The sequence below is a fragment of the Heterodontus francisci genome, chromosome 1, assembly GCF_036365525.1.
Source record: "Heterodontus francisci isolate sHetFra1 chromosome 1, sHetFra1.hap1, whole genome shotgun sequence".
Lineage (NCBI taxonomy): Eukaryota > Metazoa > Chordata > Chondrichthyes > Heterodontiformes > Heterodontidae > Heterodontus > Heterodontus francisci.
Window position 1 is genome coordinate 22111721 of NC_090371.1, and position 27681 is coordinate 22139401.

General features: G+C 44.0%; 1 protein-coding gene across 2 annotated transcripts in view; it reads left to right on the top strand.

Moving 5' to 3' along the window:
• Nucleotides 1-27681, top strand: part of LOC137368292 (putative pre-mRNA-splicing factor ATP-dependent RNA helicase DHX32) — a 143203-nt gene that overhangs the window by 96874 nt on the left and 18648 nt on the right. For both annotated transcript variants that reach the window (XM_068028715.1, XM_068028716.1), the window contains exons 7-9: nucleotides 5153-5308; nucleotides 13558-13749; nucleotides 25017-25142. In XM_068028715.1, the coding sequence (XP_067884816.1) occupies nucleotides 5153-5308; nucleotides 13558-13749; nucleotides 25017-25142 (474 nt within the window). The remainder of the gene's footprint in view (nucleotides 1-5152; nucleotides 5309-13557; nucleotides 13750-25016; nucleotides 25143-27681) is intronic.

A 27681-nucleotide genomic window follows, 5' to 3' on the forward strand; every position in this document is an offset into this window, starting at 1 on the left:
GATTTTAACAAAGATATACAAGAGACCATAAAGGCGGGGCTAAAGTGTGGCGAGTCGAAGAGACTTAGTAGTTGGCAGTAAAAAAGACAGAGGCGCAAGGGGAGAGCCAACTGTGTAACAGCCCCGACAAACAAATTTTTCTGCAGCACCTGTGGAAGAGCCTGTCACTCTAGAATTGGCCTTTATAGCCACTCCAGGCGCTGCTGCACACACCACTGACCAACTCCAGGCGCTTACCCATTGTCTCTCGAGATAAGGAGGCCAAAGAAGAAGACAAGAGAAACTTTCTGGAAGAGTTATGGAGGTGAAAAGCCTGGATGCACTTGAGAACATACCATGTAAATAATCAAATACACATTCCTGAATCTCATCTATATCTGTATTAATGACTTGGAGGAAGGGACAGAGTGTTGTGCATCCAGATTTGCTGACGATACAAAAATAGCTGGGACGGCATGTTGTAATAAGGACACAAAGAATCTGCAAAGGGATACAGATAGGTTAAATGGGTGGGCGAAAACTTGGCAGATGGTGTTCAATGTGAGAAATTGTGAGGTCATCCACTTTGGTAAGAAGAATAAAAAGGCAGATTATTATTTAGATGGAGAAAGACTCCAACATACTGCAGTACAGAGGGATCTGGGTGTTCTTGTGCATGAAACACAAAAAGTTAGCATGCAGGTGCAGCAAGTAATTAGGAAGGCCTTTATGGCTAGGGGGTTAGAGTTTAAAAATAGGGAAGTCTTGTTACAACTGTACAGGGTGTTGGTCCCTGTATTTAAAGAAGGATATACTAGCATTGGAGGCAGTTCAGGAAAGGTTCACGAGGCTGATTCCTGGGATGAAGGGGTTGTCTTATCAATAACGGCTAAACAGGTTAGGCCTTTATTCATTGGCGTTTAGAAGAATGAGAGGTGATCTTGTTGAAAAATAAGATTTTAAGGGGGCTTGACAGGTTAGATGTTGAGAATATGTTTCCACAAGTGGGGGAATCTCAAACTAGGGGACATAGTTACAGAATAAGGGGTCACACATTTAAAACTGAGATGCGAAGGAATTTCTTCTCTCAGATGGTGGTGCATCTCTGGAATTCTCTGCCTCAGAGAGTTGTGGAGGCGAGGTCACTAAAAGTATTTAAGGAGGAGGTAGATAGATTTTTGAAATCTCGGGGAGTCGAGGGTTAGACGGAGCAGGCCCGAAAGAGGAGTTGAGGCCTGGGACAGATCAGCCATGATATTGAATGGCGGGGCAGGCTTGAGGGGCTGAATGGCCTACTCCTGATCCTATTTCTTATGTTCTTATCACTCTATGCTGCACTGTTTTGCAGTATTGGAGTTGCCTTTAAGCAAGATATTGGCCGGAATTTTACCTGTGAAAAACGGGATTCCTCCGAGGTGTCCGAGACGTAAAATGCCGGTCGATGACGTCGGGTCAGGTCCCCAACATCATGATGCACAAATGCCATTTTACGCAGGTTGGATGGTGGGCAAGATCAAGGTGCCACTCACCGTACGCTTTCAATCAATTAAAGGCCAATTGAGGTTGTTGAAACACCAATTGACAGCCATTTTACATTGGCTGTCAGACTTTATGGCCGTAAAACTACGCAAGGGGCGTGTCGGGGACGCTGCAGGTTTAAAAGAGCGGCAGGCGGTGCATATGTGAGGGAGTTGGAGGTACTGTTGGCTCTTCATTCATTGTTATTTATTTGTGTGACTTTACAATTTGTGGTAGATTCAGCTTGTTCGGCAGGGTTAATCTGAGTGTTACTGACTACTGATCGGGTCCCAGCAGTATTAATTTCTTGGGTGAAAGCGAGGGGTTGTGTGTGCCTGTCCTTACAGCAGGCTGGTAATACCTGAAGTAATTGCATCTGCGGAACACAGCAGCAATGGTAATTGTGCTCTCTGGAGGCCACTCATCTAATGAAGAGCACTATGTCCCAAGGAGAAACAGGAGGACAACTGGCCAGGGGAACACGCAACCTGCTGGCCCAGTGCAGCCTCGTAATGGGGGAGGGGGAGAAGGTGGCATAGTGGTCCGGGAGCGACCACCTGTCAGGAGATGAGCCTACCCAGCAGACCGGGTCTCCCGCCTGCGTTTGAGTTCCCTGCAACTGTCAGAACACCAGTGCCGAAGAAGACTGTGCCTGTCACGGGAGACTGTCGCATCTCTCTGTGAGATGCTGGCAGTGGAGGTCGCTTCCAACTGCATGGGTGCCCATCTAATGCCAGTCGGACTGAAGGTAACAGTAGCACTGAATTTCTATGCATCAGCCTCGTTCCAGGCTTCATTGGCAGACATGCAGAGTCTCCCATGCATCAGCGCATCACTGCATAAAGGTTGTGACGTATGCCATGTTCAAGCGCGCCAATCATGTCATCATCTTCAAGACGGACATCGCCAGTCAGGCCGAGGGAGCCTAAGGCTTCAGCACCATTTCTGAGTTCCCAGTGGTCCGGGGTGTAATGGACTGTACTCGTGGCCATTAGAGCACCTGCAGGTCAGTCAGGGGCCTTCATTATTCACAAGGGGTTCCACTCAACGTTCAGCTCATCTGTGACCATCGTAAGGGAATCTTGCAGGTGTGTGTACCTTACCCAGGGAGCAGCCACGATGCTTTCATTCTCTCGAACTCCCAGGTGCCAGCACTATTCAGCCCTCCTGAACGCCTGCAAGGATGGATACTTGGCGACGGGTTATCCGCTGAAGACATGACTGATGACACTGGTGAGGAACACAAGGAATGATACAGAGGAACATTCAAATGAGAGCCAGGCGGCCACCAGAGTGACCATAGAACAGACTATGTGTTGTCTTAAAATGAGATTTAGGTGTCTCGATTGCTCAGGTGGAGCCCTGCAGTACTTGTCATCAAGGGGCTCTAGAATTATTGTCGTCTCCTGCACCTTACATAACCTGGCAATGGAGAAGAGAGATGCCCTGGAGGGTGATCAAGGTCAGCACGAGGCTTCCTCAGAAGAGGATGAGGAAGAAGGGCGGCAGCCACCTGAACGGCGGGGTGAGGGAGCTGAAGGTCAGGTGGAGTTGAGTGCAAGGGAGACCCAGGAGTCTCTAATGTTCAGGCATTTTTCCTGAACGGAGTCTCATCAACCATAAACTATTGAGTCTGAGAGGAGGCATTGACAGGAGCTGGAAGGACAGACGTACTCACCTTCAAGGGAAAATCTGATCTGAACCGGCCCACCTTTCCATCAAACACCACCCAGCCCAAATGTGTCACCTCTCAAATAATCCTTCTCATGCAGAGCAACCATATCGCCTACAACATCAGCAATGACCTGTGACATGTAAAAATGCCAAGTGAAAAATTTCATGACTTTTAGTGCGTTATACATCAAATAAATATTTACAAATTGCACCAGTGACCCCGGAGTGCTGTTAGTGTTATTTTTTGAAATGTTTGCGAGTGCTCACGCGTGTGGACGACCCCTCGCCCCCAGCCACACCAGAGGCAGGGGGCTGATCAGGCTGCTCTGTTGCTCTGAATGACTATGGCGGGTGTTCTCTGCCTGCCCAAGACCGTGCAGGCTGCGGCACCTCAAGGTGACCCTGAGAAGTCGCAAGAACACCCTGTGACACCCTGGGAGTATGCAGTGCTGATGTCACTGGCAGAGGGGACAAGGGGCCGCAGGATGCATCAGGAGCATCCTAATAAAATCTGCTGCCGCCCCTGTGCCCTCCTGAGGCTCAATTGGTCCTCTGTGCTAACCTCAGAGGGATGAGCGGCCTCAAACTGTCACCCGCGCATCAGAGTCAGATCTCTAATGCTCTAGTCTAAGGAGGCACTCACACTATGAGGTTATGCATTGCATCCAGGATCACTCCATTGCAGCCGCCAATCAGTCAACGAAGAAGGACAGATGACAGAGAATGTGCGGCACTCAAGCCCTGGATGGACATTTCCAAAGTCTGAATCATAGCGTGCAAATTCTCTGGTAACTTCGCCAGATCTCCACACACCGCACGCTGCACTTGCAGCATCTCCCACCAAATGGATGTCAACAGAGGCTCGTCATTAGCTTGTGGCTCTGCACTGGCCTGGCCTCCCACAGTCCTCCGATTGTCAGAAACATCGGCCGGTACTGCTTCTGGCAGCTGGCCCGGCAATTGTGCGGTGCTAACGCCAGGTTGTGACCACGAATCCGAGGAGACATAGATCCCAACCGAGGTGAATGTCTCTGAGCTGGCGCTTGGTACAATGCGAGGATGTGACGCTGCGCTCTGAGAGGTCCCCTCTTCATCCTCAGAGGAGGAGGATGAGCCCCGGACATGCTTCCTGGCCGCTGCTGTGTTTCACCTGCAGGGAAAATCAGGATGATCAGTTGTGATCAGCACTCCCGTGTCACGTAAAAGATGAGATGAATGCAGAATGCCCCTTACCTGGGCAGAGCGCAGAAGGTCATTGACCCGCTTGCGGCACCGTAGCCATGTCCTCCTAACAACTCTTCGGCTGCTGATCATCTCCACTACCTCCAGCCACGCCTTCTTTGTGACTTGGGAAGGCCTCCTCCTTCCGTCAGATGGGAAGAGGACCTCCCGCCTTGCCTCAGCTGCCTGGAGGAGGACATGTAAGGATTCCTCTGAGAAGTGGGGATGTCATTTGGCAACTTCTCCTTTCCTTCCTTTCCTGCAATGATGTTCTGGTGGGTTTCTGATTTTTCTCAAAGTGTTGGCTTGGTGGGCACTTTTAGTCCTTCTACAGTCCTTTCACCCTCAGTCCCTTGTTTTTCCCTTACAGATGTGCAGTGTCTCCTCTCAATGTCCTCCTTGCTTCAGGTAAGCCTCTCAGAGTCACGCCCTTTTCATTCGGAAACGCCGCAGGGCTGCTAATTGGCTGCCCCGCTCATGATACTGGTGGCAACGAGGCGCGGAGCGGGAGCGAGTTCTTCACCCGCTTCCGCCTCATCGGACTCTGAGCCGCCGACAACGGTAAAATTCCAGCCATTGATTGGAATTCTGGGGTTAATCATAACGTTAGCCTGCTGAATAGATAATCTGTTTTTCCACTCACCGAGACACTGCAAATATTTTTGTGATGCAGTGCCACTGTCTTTTTCTGGAGTTCAGTTTTTCAGCAACTAGGGGCTTTTAAGCGAGCTGTTAAACATTATGTACTTTTCTTTTCCAGGGAAGTGCTTCCGCTTGTACTCTGAAGCATTCCACAATGGGATGCTGGAAGTTCCACCACCACGAGTATCTGAAACAAACCTCAGTCACCTGGTTCTTCTTCTGAAGAGACTGGATATTGCAGATATGGGACAGTGTGACTTCTTGGATAGGCCAGGTAAAGGCAATGCAGAATTTTGTCTGATTTGCACGTTGGCAGAGAATACATCCTTAGGTAAACAAATATCCAGTTGTATTAAAAACAAGTTACGGATAGTTTCTTTACTCAGAGAGTAGTAGGGGCGTGGAACGCCCTGCCTGCAACAGTAGTAGACTCGCCAACTTTAAGGGCATTTAAGTGGTCATTGGATAGACATATGGATGAAAATGGAATAGTGTAAGTCAGATGGTTTCACAGGTCGGCGCAACATCAAGGGCCGAAGGGCCTGTACTGCGCTGTAATGTTCTATGTTCTATAATTATTGAAATGCACTTGTTAATTTTGAGATGCATCTTGCTACTCAGTCTTAGTCATTTTTTATTCTATGGTTTCTGTAATGCTTCAGAACACAAGTAATAGGAGCAGGAGTAGGCCATTCGGCCCTTTGAGCCTGCTCTGCCATTCAAATGATCATAGCTGATCAGAAGATCAATGCCACCTTCCTGCATTATCCCTATATCCCTTAATTCCCTTAGCATACAAAAATCTATCGATCTCTGTCTTGAATATATTCAAGAACTGAGCACCACAGCTGTCTCAGGTAGATGATCCCAAATATCCACAAACCTTTAATTTAAGAAATGTCTCCTCATCTCAGTCCTTGTTCTGAGACTGTGGCCTCTGATTGTAGACTACACAGTCAGGGGAAACATTCTCCCAGCATCTGCACTATCAAACTCCAAGAATGTTATATATTTCAAGATCATCTCTCATTCTTCTAAATTCTACAGAATATAGGCCTTGTCTACTCAATCTCTTCACATAGGCCAATTCAAAAGCTATGCCATTGTTACTAATTATGATAATATCAACCCTTGGAGTGAAACTTCTTAAAAGAGAGAAATGTCTCTATTCTCACAGAGGAAAAGAAATCTTATTAAGCACCCTCCACATTGTAGAACATAGGCCGTCCAAAAAGTTGGGGGCGACCTTGCCTCTGCCAGGCCTGGGAGCCAAGCTATGATTTTACACGGCCCAGGCCCTTAATTGGCCTCAGGCGGGACTTCCACCACTCTGAGGCAGGAGGTCCCGCGTCCAAGAGCTGCCGACCAATCAGCAGGCTGGCAGCTCTCAGTCCCAGCAGCGCCACTGGGAGCAGTGGCCACTGCAGGGACTACAGCCAGCGAGAGGAGCAAGAGGGATGCCGGTCCCGGAAAAAGGGTAAGTTTATGGGGCCTCGCCAGGGACAGTCAGCGGGTCCCAGCGAGGCAAGGGGGCATCGGTTGTGGTGAGGGTGGCGGTGGGGAGGTGAATGTATTTCAGTGGGGGCAGTTGAGCTGTGGGGGGGGACCCTCCTTGTGGCACAGGATGCCGATTCAGGAGGGGCCCCCCTCCCCAAGTCCACAAGGTTTTACTGGGCAGCCTCCAGGGGGTTCTGAGCCGACTGTCCACCACTGGTAATATACCCTTAAGTAGCTGCTTCTCGCCGCCGCCGTCCCTCTTAAAGTTGCAATGGAGGCGGCAAGGCGACAGGAACGGCATTCCCCTGCCTCCCACTCAAATTTAGACCCCTTGTCTCCAGCCTGATCCTGCAGTGGGGGGGGGGGGGGCGGCGGGGGCGGGGGATAAAGTTCCAACCATAGTCTAGCTTCATTTGTTCTAAGAAAACCATGTTCTTACCACTGAAAGGTCATCATGGTGTTGCAGATGGGATGTTGTCTTCAACTTTGATGCCATATAAGTTTATATAGTACCTGTTTGTTTTAACCGGATGCTATTGTAGTCCCAAAATATTTTACCCCTGCAGGATCTAAGGGGTGGACAGCTGGGATCAGATGGACATATTTTTGATTATATGATGGCAAGTGGGGAATGCTGTAAAAATAGAACAGTAGATTCCAGGTTTTATAAATCGGGTACAGAGTACAAAAGCAAAGAGGTAGTGGTAAACCTAAACAAATTATTGGATGTACTTAGGCTGTAAGGGAACTTTTTTACCTTAGTGTTATCAGATGCTCAGGGTGCATTTTGGGGAGCAACACACTTCCAGCCCATCATTTTGTGTCCATTAATTTAAATGGATGTAATGTCATGGGCTGGACTGCTGTTTCCTGTTTTGCACTCCCAATGTATACCTGGAGAACTGAGAGGATAAAGTCTCTTCTATTGTATACAATTTTGGAAAGATGTTGAGACTAGCTGAAAGAAGAAAGAAGACAGAGGGTGGTGGTTGATGGCAAATGTTCATCCTGGAGTTTAGTTACTAGTGGTGTACCGCAAGGTTCTGTTTTGGGGCCACTGCTGTTTGTCATTTTTATAAACGACCTGGATGAGGGTGTAGAAGGGTGGGTTAGTAAATTTGCGGATGACACGAAGGTCGGTGGAGTTGTGGATAGTGTCGAAGGGTGTTGTAGGGTACAGAGGGACATAGATAGGCTGCAGAGCTGGGCTGAGAGATGGCAAATGGAGTTTAATGCGGAGAAGTGTGAGGTGATTCACTTTGGAAGGAGTAACAGCAATGCAGAGTACTGGGCTAATGGGAAGATTCTTGGTAGTGTAGATGAGCAGAGAGATCTTGGTATCCAGGTACATAAATCCCTGAAAGTTGCTACCCAGGTTAATAGGGCTGTTAAGAAGGCATATGGTGTGTTAGCCTTTATTAGTAGGGGGATCGAGTTTCAGAGCCACGGGGTCATGATGCAGCTGTACAAAACTCTGGTGAGGCCGCACCTGGAGTATTGCGTGCAGTTCTGGTCACCGCATTATAGGAAGGATGTGGAAGCTTTGGAAAGGGTGCAGAGGAGATTTACTAGGATGTTGCCTGGTATGGAAGGAAGGTCTTACGAGGAAAGGCTGAGGGACTTGGGGTTGTTTTCGTTAGAGAGAAGGAGGAGGAGAGGTGACTTAATAGAGACATACAAGATAATCAGAGGGTTAGATAGGGTGGATAGTGAGAGTCTTTTTCCTCGGATGAGGATGGCAAACACGAGGGGACATAGCTTTAAGTTGAGGGGTGAAAGATATAGGACAGATGTCAGAGGTAGTTTCTTTACGCAGAGAGTAGTAGGGGCGTGGAACGCCCTGCCTGCAACAGTAGTAGACTTGCCAACTTTAAGGGCATTTAAGTGGTCATTGGATAGACATATGGATGTAAATGGAATAGTGTAGGTCAGATGATCGGCGCAACATCGAGGGCCGAAGGGCCTGTACTGCGCTGTAATATTCTAATTCTAATTCTAATGAAGCAAGCAAGAAAGGAATTTGCTGAGGATCCCAGGGATGAGAGGGTTTAGTTATGAGAGGAGAGAAACTGGTTATTTTAGCTGGGACAGAGATGGTTAAGATTCGTAATTCAGAATTACAAAGTGTTTTGGTAAAATAAATAGGAAAAATCGAATCCAATGGTCATTGAGTTAGTAATAAGAGGACATCGATTTAAGATCATCACCAAAAGAGCAAAGAGATAGACTAGAAGAGTTTTTGATACATAAGGTTGTACAATGTGGAATGGATTGGTGGCAACAGAATCTATAATAGCTTTGAAAAGAGGTGTTAAATATTTGGGGAAAAAATGCCAACTGGTTAACCCCATCTGAACAAAGAACAAAGATAATTACAGCACAGGAACAGGCCCTTCGGCCCTCCAAGCCTGCGCCGATCCAGATCCTCTCTCTAAACATGTCGCCTATTTTCTAAGGTTCTGTATCTCTTTTCTTCCTGCCCATTCATGTATCTGTCAAGATACATCTTAAAAGACTCCATCGTGCCCGCATCTACCACCTCCGCTGGCAATGCGTTCCAGGTGCCCACCACCCTCTGCGTAAAGAACTTTCCACGCATATCCCCCCTAAACTTTTCCCCTTTCACTTTGAACTCGTGTCCTCTAGTAATTGAAACCCCCACTCTGGGAAAAAGCCTCTTGCTATCCACCCTGTCTATACCTCTCATGATTTTGTACACCTCAATCAGGTCCCCCCTCAACCTCCGTCTTTCTAATGAAAATAATCCTAATCTGCTCAACCTCTCTTCATAGCTAGCGGCCTCCATACCAGGCAACATCCTGGTGAACCTCCTCTGCACCCTCTCCAAAGCATCCACATCCTTTTGATAATGTGGCGACCAGAACTGTACGCAGTATTCCAAATGTGGCCGAACCAAAGTCCTATACAACTGTAACATGACCTGCCAACTCTTGTACTCAATGCCCCGTCCGATGAAGGAAAGCATGCCGTATGCCTTCTTGACCACTCTATTTACCTGCGTTGCCACCTTCAGGGAACAGTGGACCTGAACACCCAAATCTCTCTGGACATCAATTTTCCCCAGGACTTTTCCATTTACTGTATAGTTCACTCTTGAATTGGATCTTCCAAAATGCATCACCTCGCATTTGCCCTGATTGAACTCCATCTGCCATTTCTCTGCCCAACTCTCCAATCTATCTATATTCTGCTGTATTCTCTGACAGTCCCCTTCACTATCTGCTACTCCACCAATCTTAGTGTCGTCTGCAAATTTGCTAATCAGTCCACCTATACTTTCCTCCAAATCATTAATGTATATCACAAACAACAGTGGTCCCAGCACGGATCCCTGTGGAACACCACTGGTCACACGTCTCCATTTTGAGAAACTCCCTTCTACTGCTACTCTCTGTCTCCTGTTGCCCAGCCAGTTCTTTATCCATCTAGCTAGTACACCTTGGACCCCAAGCGCCTTCACTTTCTCCATCAGCCTGCCATGGGGAACCTTATCAAACGCCTTACTGAAGTCCATGTATATGACATCGACAGCCCTTCCCTCATCAATCAACTTTGTCACTTCCTCAAAGAATTCTATTAAGTTGGTAAGACATGACCTTCCCTGCACAAAACCATGTTGCCTATCACTGATGAGCCCATTTTCTTCCAAATGGGAATAGATCCTATCCCTCAGTATCTTCTCCAGCAGCTTCCCTACCACTGACGTCAGGCTCACCGGTCTATAATTACCTGGATTATCCCTGCTACCCTTCTTAAACAAGGAGACAACATTAGCAATTCTCCAGTCCTCCGGGACCTCACCCGTGTTTAAGGATGCTGCAAAGATATCTGTTAAGGCCCCAGCTATTTCCTCTCTCGCTTCCCTCAGTAACCTGGGATAGATCCCATCCGGACCTGGGGACTTGTCCACCTTAATGCCCTTTAGAATACCCAACACTTCCTCCCTCCTTATGCCGACTTGACCTAGAGTAATCAAACATCTGTTCCTAACCTCAACATCCGTCATGTCCCTCTCCTCGGTGAATACTGATGCAAAGTACTCGTTTAGAATCTCACCCATTTTCTCTGAGTCCAAGCATAACTTTCCTCCTTTGTCCTTTAGTGGGCCAATCCTTTCTCTAGTTACCCTCTTTCTCCTTATATATGAATAAAAGGCTTTGGGATTTTCCTTAACCCTGTTTGCTAAAGATATTTCATGACCCCTTTTAGCCCTCTTAATTCCTCGTTTCAGATTGGTCCTACATTCCCGATATTCTTTCAAAGCTTCGTCTTTCATCAGCCGCCTAGACCTTATGTATGCTTCCTTTTTCCTCTTAGCTAGTCTCACAATTTCACCTGTCATCCATGGTTCCCTAATCTTGCCATTTCTATCCCTCATTTTCACAGGAACATGTCTCTCCTGCACGCTAATCAACCTCTCTTTAAAAGCCTCCCACATATCACATGTGGATTTACCTTCAAACAGCTGCTCCCAATCTACATTTCCCAGCTCCTGCCGAATTTTGGTGTAGTTGGCCTTCCCCCAATTTAGCACTCTCCCTTTTGGACCACTCTCGTCTTTGTCCATGAGTATTTTAAAGCTTACGGAATTGTGATCACTATTCCCAAAGTAGTCCCCTACTGAAACTTCAACAACCTGGCCGGGCTCATTCCCCAACACCAGGTCCAGTATGGCCCCTTCCCGAGTTGGACTATTTACATACTGATCTAGAAAACCCTCCTGGATGCTCCTTACAAATTCTGCTCCATCTGGACCTCTAACACTAAGCGAATCCCAGTCAATGTTGGGAAAATTAAAATCTCCTATCACCACCACCCTGTTGCTCCTACATCTTTCCATAATCTGTTTACATATTTGTACCTCTATCTCACGCTCGCTGTTGGGAGGCCTGTAGTACAGCCCCAACATTGTTACCGCACCCTTCCTATTTCTGAGTTCTGTCCATATTGCCTCACTGCTCGAGTCCTCCATAGTGCCCTCCTTCAGCACAGCTATGATATCCTCTTTGACCAGTAATGCAACTCCTCCACCCCTTTTACCTCCCTCTCTATCCCGCCTGAAGCATCGATATCCTGGGATATTTAGTTGCCAATCATGCACTTCCCTCAACCAAGTCTCAGTAATAGCAATAACATCATACTCCCAGGTACTAATCCAAGCCCTAAGTTCATCTGCCTTACCTACTACACTTCTTGCATTAAAACAAATGCACCTCAGACCACCAGTCCCTTTATATTCATCATCTGCTCCCTGCCTGCTCTTCCCCTTAGTCACACTGACTTCATTATCTAGTTCCTTACAGGCTTTTGTTACTACCTCCTTACTGTCAACTGACCTCAATTGGTTCCCATCCCCCTGCCACATTAGTTTAAACCCTCCCCAACAGCGTTAGCAAAAGCACCTCCAAGGACATTGGTTCCAGTCCGGCCCAGGTGTAGACCGTCCAATTTGTAATAGTCCCACCTCCCCCAGAACCGGTCCCAATGTCCCAAAAATCTGAACCCCTCCTTCCTGCACCATCTCTCAAGCCACGCATTCATCCTGACTATTCTTTCATTTTTACTCTGACTATCACGTGGCACTGGTAGTAATCCTGAGATTACTACCTTTGAGGTCCTACTTTTTAACTTGGCTCCTAACTCCCTAAACTCTGCATGTCGGACCTCATCCCGTTTTTTACCTATATCATTAGTGCCTATGTGCACAATGACAACTGGCTGTTCACCCTCCCCCTTTAGAATGTTCTGCAGCCGATCTGAGACGTCCCTGACCCGTGCACCTGAGAGGCAACATACCATTCGGGAGCCTCGTTTTCGACCACAGAACCGCCTATCTACTCCCCTTACAATCGAATCCCCTACGACTATAGCCCTTCCACTCTTTTTCCCGCCCTTCGGAACAGCAGAGCCAGCCACGGTGCCATGGACCTGGCTACTGCTGCCTTCCCCTGGTGAGCCATCTCCCTCAACAGTATCCAAAACGGTATACTTGTTTTGGAGGGAGATGACCGCAGGGGACTCCTGCGCTGCCTTCCTGCTCTTTCTCTGCCTTTTGGTCACCCATTCCCTTTCTCCCTCAGCAATCCTAATCTGCGGTGTGACCAATTCACTAAACGTGCTATCCACGACCTCCTCAGCATCGCGCATGCTCCAAAGTGAGTCCATCCGCAGCTCGAGAGCCGTCATGCGGTCTAACAAGAGCTGCAGCTGGACACACTTCCTGCACGTGAAGCAGTCAGGGTCATCAGCCATGTCCCTGAGCTCCCACATTGAGCAAGAGGAGCATGATACGGGTCTGAGATCTCCTGCCATTTTTAATCTTAAGTTTAAACTTAGTTAAATGAAAAAGGAACGAAAAGTTTTTACCAATCACAATAAAACCAGAGAAATCGAAAAAGCCTTACCTTATAAACACCCCACCGAGTCCTTTTTTTTTGGTTAGAGGAGGAGGGCGGGTGGGAGACACTACAAGTGTGGTGTCTCGGGTTCAGAAACCGCCCAAATATATAGTGTTTTACTTACCCAGCAGCCCCCCAGCAGCCCCCTGGCCTCCGCTGAAAAACAAAAGGAAATTAAATTTACTTTCAAACGGACTTTCCCAGCTGCTCACTCGCTCACACGCTGCTCCCGAAAAATTTTGTGAATTTGTGAAAATTTGTGAAAAACGCAAATTATTTGAACAGGAAGGGCTATAAGGCCTTAATGGTCAGTCATAAAATACAATTCTTGTAAGTCTTCCCTCAAGTCTTTCTTTTGTGCTATTCATGAATAACGATCAAATGTGGAGCCCAACAAGTCACTATTTCAGTTGGATGGCTGCACTGTAGAGTTAGTTCTGGGAAAGGTCTGAATTATGTGTTTGCATCATACTTTGGGTGTAATTGTACTCTGAGCAGCCACCAACCTCAGTTTTGTGAGTTGCTCCCAGGTGCAATTACCTCCACTTGGCAACTGTAATAATACAAAAAACCCGCAAAGCAGTAATTTCTGTCTATCTTTCCTCAGCCCCAGAGGCACTCATGCAGGCACTGGAGGACCTAGATTATTTGGCTGCTCTGGATGATGATGGGAACCTGTCGGAAGTTGGAATTATTATGTCTGAATTCCCACTAGATCCTCAACTTGCCAAAGCTCTTCTTGCATCCTGTGAATTTGATTGTGTGAATGAGATGTTAACAATTGCGGCGATGGTAATAGGTGAGAAATAATTTGTTTTTAAAATAGTTTGGAAATATTTCAAGTTCTGCCTTTATCCAATATTGTCTTGTTCTCTTTTCTCTATTAGAGCAATTCTGGTAATAAGAGTAATAAATCTACACATAACTCAATGGGGCATGCTGTTTCCTTCGTAGGTGGATTGTATTTACTATTTTTAAGGCATTTAAATATGTTCTGTGATGTGTATTTTTTTTAAGCGAGGTCAGCAACAATATCCATCAGTCTTCCACTCCTGCCATTCTGCAAGACAATACCTACTTCAGCCTAATCACAGCAGTAATTCAATTTTTCTGTGATCACTTACTCACAAAAGCTCATGTTTGTGGACCGAAAAGCAAAATATTGCAGATATTTGAAATCTGAAATAAATCATAAAATAAATAAATAAATCTGGAAATACTCAGCAGGTCTGACAGCATCTGTGGAGAGAGTTAATGTTTTAGCTCAATGACACTTCTTCATAACTGAGAAAAGTTAGAAATGTAGATTTTTAGCAAGTGAAAGGGGGCAGGGTGAGAAGAAGGTCGAAAGGGAAGGTCTGTGATTGGGTGGGGTTAGGAGACCAAAGGTTCATGGTGCAAAGCCAAAAGGGAGTGGTAATGGGGCAAGCAAAGAAACAAAAGATAACGCGTGCACACAAAAATAAAAACAGAAAATACTGAAACCATTTGGCAGTTCTGATGAAAGGTCACAGACCTGAAATGTTGACTCGGTTTCTCTCTCCACAGATGCTGCCCAGCCTGCTGAGTGTTTCCAGCATTTTCTGTTTTTATTTCTGTGCGTATGTTATCTGTAACAATGCCTCCACCTGAATGCTTAGGATTAATGTGCCCATCTCAAACAAATGACGACTGCACAAGACAACCCACTGAATATGTCATTTGTTCAGATCATTGAGGTGCTTTCTCTCCTTGCCTTCATCTGTACCATTTGCAATATAATTCTTTTGACTATAAGATACAGGTTAAGCTATCTTTTTCTTAGTCCGTTAAGGTGGAAGTGGGAAAATGGTTTTTCATGGAAGTGTTTAAGCAAAAACTTGATTGTCGAGTACCTTTACATATGGGGAGAGAAAAGTAGATGGAAGGAATAGGATGCATCTATGTAATAAGATTGGTGAGCTATAAGCCAAAATAACTGTGGGAATATGATGTAGTGGCAATGACAAAAATGGGTTTAAAAAATTTTAGAGGACTGCCGCTTGAATGTTCAAGAATACAAAGTGTTCAGAAAAGATAGGGAAGGAAAAAGGGACGGTAGGGTGGCAGTATTGACTAGGCAAGACATTGTAGTGTTTGAAAGAAAGGATGTCCTTGAGAGTTGAGAAACTAAAACAGTTTGATCACACTACTGGGTGTACTCTTCAGGCCTCCAAATAGTGAGAGAGAGATAGAGGAACAAATATGCAGGGAAATCACAGAGATGTAGAGGGTAGGAGTGATCATCATCTCTTACGGTTTAGATTAGTAATGGTGAAGAGCAAGGAACAATTTAAAGTAGAACTTCTAAATTGGAAGAGAGCTAACATTCAAGGGGATGAGGGATCTAGCCAGGATAAAGTGGAATTAAATACTGACAGGAAAAGTAGTAGTCGAACAATGGGTGATCTTTAAGGAGGGAATGTTTCAGGTACAGGCTAGGTACATTCCAACAAGGCCGAAAGGCTGGGGAACCAAAGCCAGGACTCTGTGGATAACAAGGGATATAGAGGATATAATAAAACAAAAAAGGAGGGTGCATGATTTCTTTAAGTGAGAATCAGACCAAACGCAATACGTTGAGAGGGGATATGAAGAGGAAAATAGACTGGCAAAGGGAGAATATGAGAATAGAATGGCAGTTAACATAAAAGGTAACCCAAAAATCTTCTACCGGCATATAAATAGTAAGCAGGTAGTAAGAGGCAGGATGGGGCCTAGTAAGGACAAAGGGTGATATATGTTGAGAGACGCAGGGCAAGGCTGGAATACTTAATGAGTACTTTGTATCGGTGTTTACTAAGGCAAGGATGCTGACAAAATGTCAGTAGTAAAGGAGATGGTAGAAGTAATGGATGGGGTGAAAATTGATGGGCAGGATGTACTGGAAAGGCTGGCTATGCTTAGACTAAATAAGTCGCCTGGTCTGGATGGCTTGCATCCCAGGTTGCTAACGGAAGTGGGGATGGAGATAGCGGAAGGGCTTGCCACAATCTTCCAATCTTTCCTAGGTATGGGGGGAGGTGCCAGAGGATTGAATAGTGGCAAATGTGACACCTTTATTCAAGAAAGGGTATAAGTACATTCCTAGCAAAGACAGTCTGGCCAGTTTAACATCAGTGGTGGGTAAAGTTTTAGAAATAATAATCAAGGAAAAATCAACAGGCACTTGGAGAGGTTTGAGTTAATCAGGAGAGGCAGCATCAATTTGTAAAAGGAAGATCATGCTTGACTAATCTAATTGAATTTTTTGTTGAAGTAACAGCGAAAGTTGATGAAGGGAATACAGTGGATGTTGTCTATGTTTTTTAAGAAATCTTTTGACAAAGTACCATATGAAAGGCTGGTTAACAACATTGAGGCTCATGGAATAGGAGGGTCAGTGTCAGCTTGGATAAAAAAAATTGGCTTAAGGACAGAAAACAGCAAATCCTGCTAAATGGTTGGTTTTCAAATAGAGCACGGTAGACAGTGGTGTGCCCCAAGGGTCAGTGCTAGGAATACTGCTCTTCTTGTATATGTAATATATATAAATAATTGAGTAGGATGTTGGAATACAGAGTAAAATTTCAAAATTTGCCGATGATTCAAAATTTGAAGTTGTGGCGACAGTGAGGATGAAACGAATCACCTGCAGCAAGACATAGGCTAGCAGAATGGGCAGACAGTGGCAAATGGCATTTAATACTGAGAAGTGTGAGGTGATGCTTTTTGGCAGAAGTGATAGGGAGAGGCAATATAGACTTAATGGCACAGTTCTGAAGAGTGTGCAAGGGCAGAGGGGCCTGGGGGTTTATGTACATAGATCTTTGAAGGTGGCAGGACATATTGAGAGAATAGTTAGGAAGGAAAGCACATGGGATCTTGGGCTTCATAAATAAAGGTATGCTGAACCTTTATAAAGCTCTGGTTAGGCCCCAACTCGAGTATTGCATCCAGTTCTGGTCACCACATGTTAGGAGGGATGTGAGAGTCCTTGAGACGGTGCAGAAGAGATTTACCATAATGGTTCCAGGGATGGGGAATCTTAGCTACAAGGTTAGGTTGGAAAAGCTGGGGTTGTTCTCCTTGGAGCAAAGGAGATTGAGAGGAGATTTGATAGAGGTGTACAAGATTATGACAGGCTTAGATAAGTTAGACAAAGAAAAGATAGTACAAGGACTAGGGAACACAGATTGAAATTTTTGGGCAAGAGATGCAGGGGGAATCTGAGGAAGAACCTTTTTACAAAGCCTACGAGGGTGGTGGAAGTGGAGACGATAAATGATTTGAAAAGGAACTTAGATGGGCATTTGAGGAAAGTAAACTTCAGGTCTTTAGGGACATAGCGGGGGAATAGGGCTGACTGGATTGCTCTACAATAGAGCTGACATGGACTCGATGGGCTGAATGGCCCCTTCCTGAGTTTATGACTCTGAATAGAGGGATTGGACAAATCATCATACAGGATTTAGAAGAGGTCACAAGCTTGGATGAAAAAGTTTCCTAAGGTGGTAAGGGAAATGGCACAGGTTTATGAATGGAATTCTGTAGAGTCGCACCTCAGAATTGGCTCTGCCACTAAAGATGGAAAGGAGAGGCTGATGAACAAAAGTGCAGAGCCAGAAAGATGCACTAAGGGATGTGAAGCTTTAGAAAGTTGGAATGATAGGTTAGACTGAGGCCAAGGAATGATTTACAGACAAGGATTTTTCCTTCAGTGTTTTGGTGGGCAAGGAGCCAGTATAGGTCAGCAGGGATGGAAGTGACAGATGAACAGGACAGAATGCAGGCAGTTGAGTGTTGATCGAGTTGGAGTTTATAGAAGGTGTGAAGCCATCATGTAGGATGTTGGAGAAATAGAGCATAGAGATGACAAAAGTCTGGCTAAGGCTTTCAGCAGCAGTGGAGTGAAGCAGAATGCAGGCAATGTTGTGGATAGGAAGTGGGCTTTGAAGTTCAGTTCAGGGATGAACTGGCCATCAAGATTCACACTGTCTAGTTCAGCTGAGCAGATGGCTGAGAAGAGGATACAGTCAGTGGCAAGGGAGTGGAATTTATGGGTGAGGACAAAAATTATCACTTTGGCTTTCCCATTGTTCAGTTAGAAGAAATATGTTGGAAATAATTTTACAATCCAGGTGGTTGTGGGTTGAAGGAAGTGGTATACAGAGATAGAGTGCATTTATCAACACACCCTTCTTACACCTACAGTCAGACTGACATTCACTTTTAAATACACATTAAATCCTATCTATGAGTAATATGTTCTCTGGTTAATTGAATATTGCACATTTTAAAATAACTAAAGAGGTATCTGTCTCATGTGAAGGAGTATAAGTTTTGCATGATTTATTATCAAATATATTCTGAATTCCTGCTCTCGGCTTTTTTCTCATACCTAGCATTCCATCCTACAACATTCCTCTAATGCTAAGTGACTATTGGTGAAAGTAATTCAGTCTCCAGTTTTATTCCTTTTTCCCACTTTCTCCCAAAAGTTGGGTAGTTACGCAGCTAACAGCAGCCCCCAGCACCTCAACAAGAGTAAATTATTTCAAACATTTAGAATCACAGAATCATAGGTTTTGAGTGAAGATGCTTTCCTAGTTTTAGTTCTAAATGAAACTTACCAATAAATCACATTTATGTTCTTTCTGGTCCTTTTTTTTTGAGAAACATTGAAGTGACGGGTTAAGACTCCCCAGAGCAGGTAAAAAAGAATAAAGATGAGATGAGTCAGGTTGTTGTGATTTAAGTGGTTGCAAGATTGGGTTTTAAAAACCTTCAGCTTGTAAGAGAGGAAAGTCTGCAAAAGGTAGGAGATTTCACAGTTTTGAGGTCTTGAAATTCCCATTAGCTGATGGTACAAGATCTCGGGGACACGGATGCTAGGGTTTTGGGCAAGAGATGCAGGAGGGATGTGAGGAAGAACTTATTTACGCAGCAAGTGGTAATAACCTGGAACACTGCCTACGAGGATGGTGGAAGAGGAGACAATGATTTCAAAAAAAATTGGATGGGCACTTAAAGGAAATAAACATGCAAGGCTATGGGAATAGAGCAGGGAAATGGGACTGGTTGGATTGCTTTACGGAGAGACGGCAGAGACTCAATGAGCTGAATGGCCGCCTGTGCTGTAAATGACTAATTAGCTTGTGTTGAAGTTTCCAATATTTCTTGCAAAACAAGGGCATGCAAGATGCCTTGTGTTAGAAGCTGTTTGTGCATAAGAAAGTTCATGGGAGCACTGATCATAATAATGGGATGTAAAGGAGAATAGTAGTTGTGGTTGATGTGCATTTTTGTATTTGGTGAGCTAGCAAGTAAAGGCATGCTTTTAATTTTTCTTTTATGTAAAGTGCAATTTTTTTTAGATTTTCCTATGATCTTTCGAAGGTGGGTAGGAACAAGTAATTTATTTTTATGGTATTGTGCGTGCCAGTGTGTCAGATAACCATTTACGGACTGAGGAAATAGCAATGTTTGAGTTTCACATGTGACTTCCAAGCTGTAGTAGGCCAGAAGGGAAGACTGTAAATATTGAATTTATAAAAACCTTTCCGCTTCAGTGATGCTTTTTTTTGGGCAAGGAACAAAGTAGATGAAGAAAGCTCTGCTGCCAATACCGCAGTATTTTTACACTTTAAATAAAATCAGCCCAGAAATTCCAATTGGGCTGCAGTGTGGCCAGAAGTGAGGTTGGATGTGAATTCTTCCCACAGAGATAACCATCTCTAAATATGGGGACCTGAGTCATAGGCATAAAAGGTGCAGACCCCCTCATGTCATTTTACAGCATTTCCAGGACAACAGTCCTAAAATATGATCAGTATTTCAGAGGTGGGGGAGTTGGGGGTGTGGCAGTCGAGGACAATTTGAGTCAGGAGTCCCATTGTGCTCCTCAGTCAAATTGCCATATTCTTAATTGCAATCGATCAGTAGTTATTGGATATTGGCTTTTTGGTCACACTTGGGTTCTTCCTTACGTGGCGGAGAGGGTTGGCCCCATCAGGATATTTTCACATGTTTGAACATTGGTCCTACACCAGTTTCCTTCCTCATTCCCATGCTGACAACTACCCTTTCTGCCCTGATTGTGAGATTTATATGCCAAAAAGGGAACAGAACTTCCAAGCTATTTGTCTCAGATATCTACTTACTGTTTGTTCAATATTGCACCAGCTTTTAAAGCTAGACTTTTATCATGTGGATAAAAAAAAAGTCTAACCCCATAATTTTCATTTCTGGAACAGACATGTGACTCAATTTTTCCTCTGCGGGCAGGTCCCCACCCCCACCCCCACCCTACCCCACCTCACCTCTGAAGTACTGGTCATGTCTTAACACCCTTGTCCTGGAAATGCTGTAAAATGACATGCGGTGGGGTTCTGTACCTTTTATGCATATGACCTGGGTCCTCGTATTTTGATATGATTATCTGTGAGGAAGAATTCCCATCCAACCTCACTTCTAGCCACTGCAACTCAGTTGGAATTTCTGGACTAATTTGATTTCAAATGTAAAAATACTGTGGTATTTGCAGCAGAGATTTCTTGCATCTACTTTGTTTCTTGCAAAAAAAAAAAGCAGAAGTACTGAAGGGGGGACGTTTTTATAAATTCAATATTTACAGTCTTCCCTTCTGGTTTCCTACAACTTTGAGGTCGCATGTGAAGGAATGGTGCGGTAAACTTGTACATTGCAGCTATGGCACGGGGTGGGGGGGGGGGGGGGGGCTGGTGGTGCGGAGGTGGGTGTTGCAGGTTAATTTTATTCATGTATGTTTTAAACGCTACACAATAGAGCTTGCCACAGTCCCTTTCCCTAGCCACCAATTCCATCCCCCACTCTGCACACTGTCTGAGCCTGAACCAGACTGTTCATAACCTTGGTGTTCTCTTTGACCCTGAGTTGAACTTTCTGACTCTGTGTCCTCTCCATCACCAATTCTATCTCCATCTCCTTCCACCTCCATAGTATCATCTGTCTCTGCCCCTGCCTCAGCCCATCTGCTGCTGAAACCCTCATCATTTGCTACCTCTAGGCTCAACTATTCCAATTCTCTCTCATCTGGCGCAAGGCTACGGGCCAAGTGCTGGAAAATGGGATTAGAATAGTTAGTTGCTTGATGGCCATCACGGACACAATGGGCCGAAGGGCCTGTTTCTGTCCTGTATAACTCTATGACTCTCTGGCTAGCCTCCCATCTTCTAACTACTTGAGCTCATCTGAATCTGTGCTGCCGGTATCCTAACTCGCAAAAAATCCTGTTCACCTCTGTGCTCACTAACTTACATTGGCTGCCAGTCATAGAATCATAGAATAATTACAGCACAGATGGAGGCCATTCGTCTGTAGTGTCTGTGCCAGCTCTCTGCAAGTTCATCTCCCCTATTCTCACTCCCCTGCCTTTCCCCATAGCCCTGAAACTTTTTTTCTTTTCAGATAATTATCACTTTCTCTTTTGAAAGCCAGGATTGAATCTGCTTTCACCACACTCTCAGGCAATGCATTCCAGATCCTAACCAGTCGCTGTGTTTAAAAAAAAAAAAAGTTTTTTTTCATGTCACATTACTTCTTTTGCCAGTCGCCTCTGGTTCTCAATCCTTCCATCAATGGGAACAGTTTCTCCCTTTCTACTCTTATTTACTCTGTCCAGACCCCTCATGATTTTGAACACCTCTATCTCAGATTCTTCTCAATCTTTTCTCCGAGGCGAACTGCTCCAGCTTCTCCAATCTATCCATGTCACTGAAGTTCTGGAGCTATTCTCGTGAATCTTGACTGTACCCTCTCAAATGCCTTCACATCCTTCCTAAAGTGCAGTGGCCAGAACTGGACACAGTACTCTACTTGAGGCCAAACCAGTGTTTTATACAGGTTTATCATAACTTCCTTGCTTTTGTACTCTTTGTCCCTATGTATAAAGCCTGGGATCACATATGCTTTATTAACCACGCTCTCAACCTGACCTCTCAATGATTTGTACACATATGCCCCCAGGTCCTTCTGCTTATGCACCCCCTTTAGAATTGCACCCTTTATTTTATACTGCTTCTGCTCTTCTTACCAAATTTGCATTAAATTTCGCCTGCCACTTGTCCATCCATTTCGCCAGCCTATGTCCTTTTGAAGTTTAAGACTATCCTCCTCATATTTATTTCCAAGTTTTGTGTCGTGTGTAGATTTTGAAATTGTACCCTATACAACAAGTCTAGGTCATTAATATACATCAGAATATCAGGGGTCCTAACACTGACCCTTGGGGAACCCCACTATTAATCTCCTTCCAGTCCGAAAACCAACCATTCACCACTACTCTCTGTTCCCTGTCACTCAGCCAATTTCATAACCATGCTGCTACTGTTCCTTTTATTTCATGAGCTCAAACTTTGCTCACAAGCCTCTAATGTTTGCACTGTATCAAATATCTTTTGGAAGTCCATGTACACCACATCAACTGCATTACCCTCATCAACCCTCTGTTACCTCATCAAAAAATTCAAGCAAGTTAGTTAAACACAATTTGCTGTTAACAAATCCATGCTGGCTTTCCTTAATTAATCTACACTTGCCCAAGTGACAATTTTGATCTAAATTATCATTTCTAAAAACTTTCGTACCACCACGGTTAAATTAATTGGCCTGTAGTTGCTGGGCTTATCCTTGCACCTGTTTTTGAACAAGGCTGTAACATTTCCAATTCTCCAATCCTCTGGCACCACCCATGTATCTAAGGAGGTTTGGAAAATTATGGCCACTGCCTCTGCAGTTTCCACCCTTACCTCCCTCTGTATCCTTTGATGCATCTTATCCGGTGCTGGTGACTTATCAACTTTAAGTACAGATAGCCTTTCTAATACCTCCTCTTTATCAATTTTTAGCCTATCAAGTGTCTCAACTACCTGCTCTTTCACTATGACTTGGGCAATATCATCTTCCTTGGTAAAAAGAGATGCAAAATACGCATTTAGTACCTTATCCATCCCCCTTAAATACCCTTTTAGGTCCCTAATTGGCTGCACTCCTCCTTTTGCCATCCTTTTACATTTATATGCCTAGAGAAGACTTTTGGATTTCCTTTTCTGTTAGCTGCTGGTCTCTTCTCATACTCGCACTTTGATTCTCTTATTTGTCTTTTCACTTCCCCTCAGTTATTTACCTTACATCTGTCATATGCATCCTTTTCTGCTTCAGTCCAATAATGTCTCAATTTTGAATTCTGTGTGTCAAATCCCTCAATGGATTCACTCCTCCCTATCTCTCTCATCTTCTCTAGCATTACAACCCTCTGAGAACTCTGTGTCCTCCAAGACTGGCCTCATGTGTATACCCAAATCCCTTCACTCCACAGTTGGTGGCTATGTCTTCCACTGTCAAGGCCCTAAGCTCTAGAATTCCCTTGCTAAACCTCTCCACGTCTATACCACACTCCTTCTTGAGGATGCTCCTTTAAACTGACCTCTTTGGCCAAACTTTTGGCCACCTGTCCTGAGATCTTCTCTTGCTCTGTTGAATTTTTCTGATAACGCTCCTGTGAATCATCTTACCTTACAGAATTTCACAGTTCACACAAAATAGGATCTTGTAGGATTTGAATATTAGGCACTTTGTGGTAAGTTTAAGGACAGGAAATGTTACAGATCAGCACTTTCAAAAGGAATAATGACAATTTATGGTCCATTCTCACAGATGGAATGGCAGGAGGGAAGTGAAATCAAACGTGGGCAAATTTCTACTGTCATTTTATTTAAGATAGGCTTCTATATTTTTAAAGAGTGCAGTACTATAATATTGCATCTTATAATATGACAGTTAACAAAAGTTGAGTCAGTTTGTGGTGTGATAGCACTGTTCAATTGGACCTGTAGTATCCTCATACACAGTCTGATGAGAGTCGTGAGCAGTAGACACTGACCTTGCAATCCTGCTAATTTTACAGATGATAAACTCATTTTGTTCTTGAGCATCTTCAATGTCCAGATCTGAGAAAAATAATGGAGGTGGGGGTGCAGATGTGGTTAGTGCAGTGTGCTGTGTAATTGCAGGTATATGATCTGTGACTGTACACCACATTGAATTTTTTGCGCTGCTAGATGGTGTATAACTGCTGAGAATTTCAGACATGGTGAAAGAAGAGACTGGTTGGAAGGATGCTGTGATGGCAAAAATGTGCAGAAACAGTAACACAAATTCTCTCTTGCATGGACAGCAGCAAAAGTTTCATCCTTTAAGTAGCTTGGAATGCTAATTTAAAAAATAATAATTCTCTGGATACAGACATCAGTGACAAAGCTGGCATTCATTGCCCATCTCTCGTTGCTCGAGAAGCTGGTAGGCCTACTTCTTGAACCACTACAGTCCTTGTGGTGATAGTATTCCCCCGCAATGCTGTTCGGAAGGGATTTCCAGAATTTTGACCCAGTAACAACAAAGGAACAAGATGGTGTTTGACTTGGAGGGGAACTTGGATGATGTTTGCAAGTACCTGCCGCACTTGCCTTTCTAAGTGGAGGAAGTTGCAGGATTGGTGGGGATGCTGTTGAAATGCAATGCAAATCAGAACATAATTATAGTGGCCATCTTTTGCCCAGTCTGGCATTGGACTAGATATTTTAAAGAGAGACAATGCATATCCACAGAATAGGGACCAATTGAATGTGTGCAATCTTTTTACAAACTTTTCTGTCTCGTTTTCAGCCTTCAGCATTACCTGTTAGGATTGCCACCTGCTTGATATAAATTTATATAAATTGTTATTGGTCAGTTATTTTAACATGTAGTGATTCTTTGCTGTTAGTCATTGAAGTGGTTCAAAAAGACACACTTCTGTTGCTAGTTAAAATTGTTAACCAGTATCCAGCCACTTTTTCTAAATAAAACAGGAGGATGTCAGTGCTCAAAGCAGAATTGTCTGGTCCTAAACCGAATGCATAATTGCCAATGGTGATTCGTCATAGCAATCATTACCAGGCATTTAAATAGAGTTGCTCTCTCTCTTTGATTATTATTATTAGAGCAGAGCATCAAACATACTTATGACCTGAGTATTTATCCTTTCTTCAGCATCTCCGTGTTTTGTTGCGCCACCCAAGCATTTGGAGGAAGCCGCAGCCATTCGCAGAAGGGTTCTTCTACATCCCGAGGGTGATCATTTTACTCTCATCAATGTCTACAATGCATTCAGACAACGTAAGTGTGGAAAAAGCAATAATCTTTCAATTAAGTAGTTTTTTTTCTTTTCTCCCCCACCCAAAAAGTGGCACTTTTGTCACCTCTCTGAGACATTTTGGGAATGTTGTATTGTGCTAAAGTCACTATAAAAGTGCAAGTTAATGATGATTCTGGACTGCAGGCACTCATTATGGGGAATTTCATTCATCAAGCCAAAGACTCTAGTTATTTCCTCCATTAGGTTTTCATTCTATGCTGTTTATCTCCTCCCTCTGTGGCAGGGCAGGCACTATTAGTTGTGTTAACTTTGCATTGCTCTAACAAGAATGTCCTTCTTTGAGAATCTTACTCCAAAGCTGCAAAAATAGCTACTGTGCAAAATAGATTTTTTTTCAAACTGCTGGAGTAGGAAGTGCATTTATGAGGTTGACTTTAAATGCATTATGGTATCATTACCTAAGTTAGTGTAGTAGAAACTGGGCCTGTCACAAGGATATAAAACATGCCTGGGGGCATCATCACTCAATCCCTGAAGCCTATTCCTTCTGCACAATTTACACTACCACAGAACTTATCCACTTCATTTGTGTCATGAAGGAAAAGCGTGGTTACAAGATAATTACAGATAAGGCATCCATCCTTCTTATTTCATCAATCCAAAGAGACCCTAAAGTCTGCCCCACTGTAGCACCCAATTGTTTGTTAAGTGATTCCAGGGGTTTTGCTTCCACTGATCTATCTAGAATTTTATTCCACACATTGATCTTTGAATGAAGAATTTCCTGTTTATATTCCTAAAATTTCTTTCACTAGTTTGAGCTTGCATCCCCTGGTTTTACTTTCACAATTTATTTTGAAGTAATATTCTGAGTTAACTTTTCCTATGTCCTTAGCAATCTCATATAGTTTAAGTGTTGTCGAAGGGACTTTATCCAGGGAAAAGAGAAAGGAAAAAACGCTTCAGATGCTAGAAATCTGAAACAATGCACAGTAGGTCAGGTAACATTTGTGGAGAGAATAGACAAGTTGATGTTTCAAATCTGAAGCCTTCATCAGAAATGGAAGAAAGGCCCTTTAAAAAGGAAAGCAAAGGAAACAAGGAGAAAAAGTACCGAAACATGCAGACACATACACATGGAGGCACGGGCCCAGACATGGATGCACCGATACACACGCATCCGTACACATGCAAGAAATGAAATGGCCTGTGAAGTCATTTAGTAGCAAGCAGAAGATGGTTAAATAGCAGGTGTATTTTCTCTTTCTTCCCCCTTCCCTTCATCCTGTTCCTTTGTAAATGATATTCATTTCTAATATCCTCCAGTTCTGATGAAGTGTCCACAGCTGAAATGACTTTATTTCCCCTTTGCCTTTCAAATGCAGTGGCATCCTCTCTGCAAAGCAGTCTTCATCCACAGAGAGCAGCAATTCCTCTTTTCCCTGGTCTTCTCTCACTCCAGGGGTCTTTTCCTCTCCTCCAGGCAGACAACAGCCACACCTCAAATGGAGAACTTCTTTCCAAGAGATACAAGTCTTCCTTTAGTGAGAGAGGTCTTTTCTCTGATCTGCAAGCAAGTCCCAGGCAGATTTCACTGCATGCTGCTTGTCCAGTTCACTGGTCTTTCACAATGCAAAAGTGACTTGAGGTTTGAAACATCAACTTGTCTATTCTCTCCACAGATGTTGCCTGACCTCCTGTGCATTGTTTCAGATTTCTAGCATCTTAAAATCAGAGACAGTTGCATCATAGTGTTTTCCTTGGTTCTGTTCATTTGCAGAAATCTGCCACTCTCCTCTTGGATTGTGACTGATTGCATTGACTTGTGCATTATGCAAAATGGCACTTTGGATCTTCCATCACTTGTGAAAATCCCGATTGTTAAATTTCAGCATGTCAAAAGTGTATTGTAATTTTGACCAATTAAATGGTCTGGGAGCATGCCGGAATTTTTCTGGGTCCTAAGACGCATGTTTCTGATTTTGGGACCACCAAGGGACTTCAGTTGATTAGGCTGGTCAGTGCCTGGTACAAATGGGTGGAGTGCATGTGATTGTATTAGGCTCCTGCCCTGCCCATGATTTTTATTTGCTGTCTGTCCATTTTTCAGGCAAGTTTATGAAATAGATGGATCATCTCTTATCAGCCATTTCAGTTCTAAATAAATCTTGATGAATGCATCTTGTAATAGTTGTGGTAACCCAGTTTTAAGTCATAATAGGACACATTTCCTTTTCATTACAATGATGTTGACACATGGGGAATACTTTAATTACAATTTACAATGTAAAGTCCAGTAAATATTCCCAAATGTATAGGTGTTTTTTATTTAAATGTAATCAGAGTATTGTAAAATTTGGAATGTACTACTTGTTTTGTCAGCTGTGATGCATAGGACATTTTAGACAAAATGTTTCATGACATTATACAATGAAATGTATCTGGGCACTCTCAACTAAGTTCTTGCAGCAATAAACTGCCCCTAATTCAGGATTAAATTGACAGTCTTCCTCACAGTCTGGTGTGAATAATGAAAAATGTCACATTCAGACATTATTG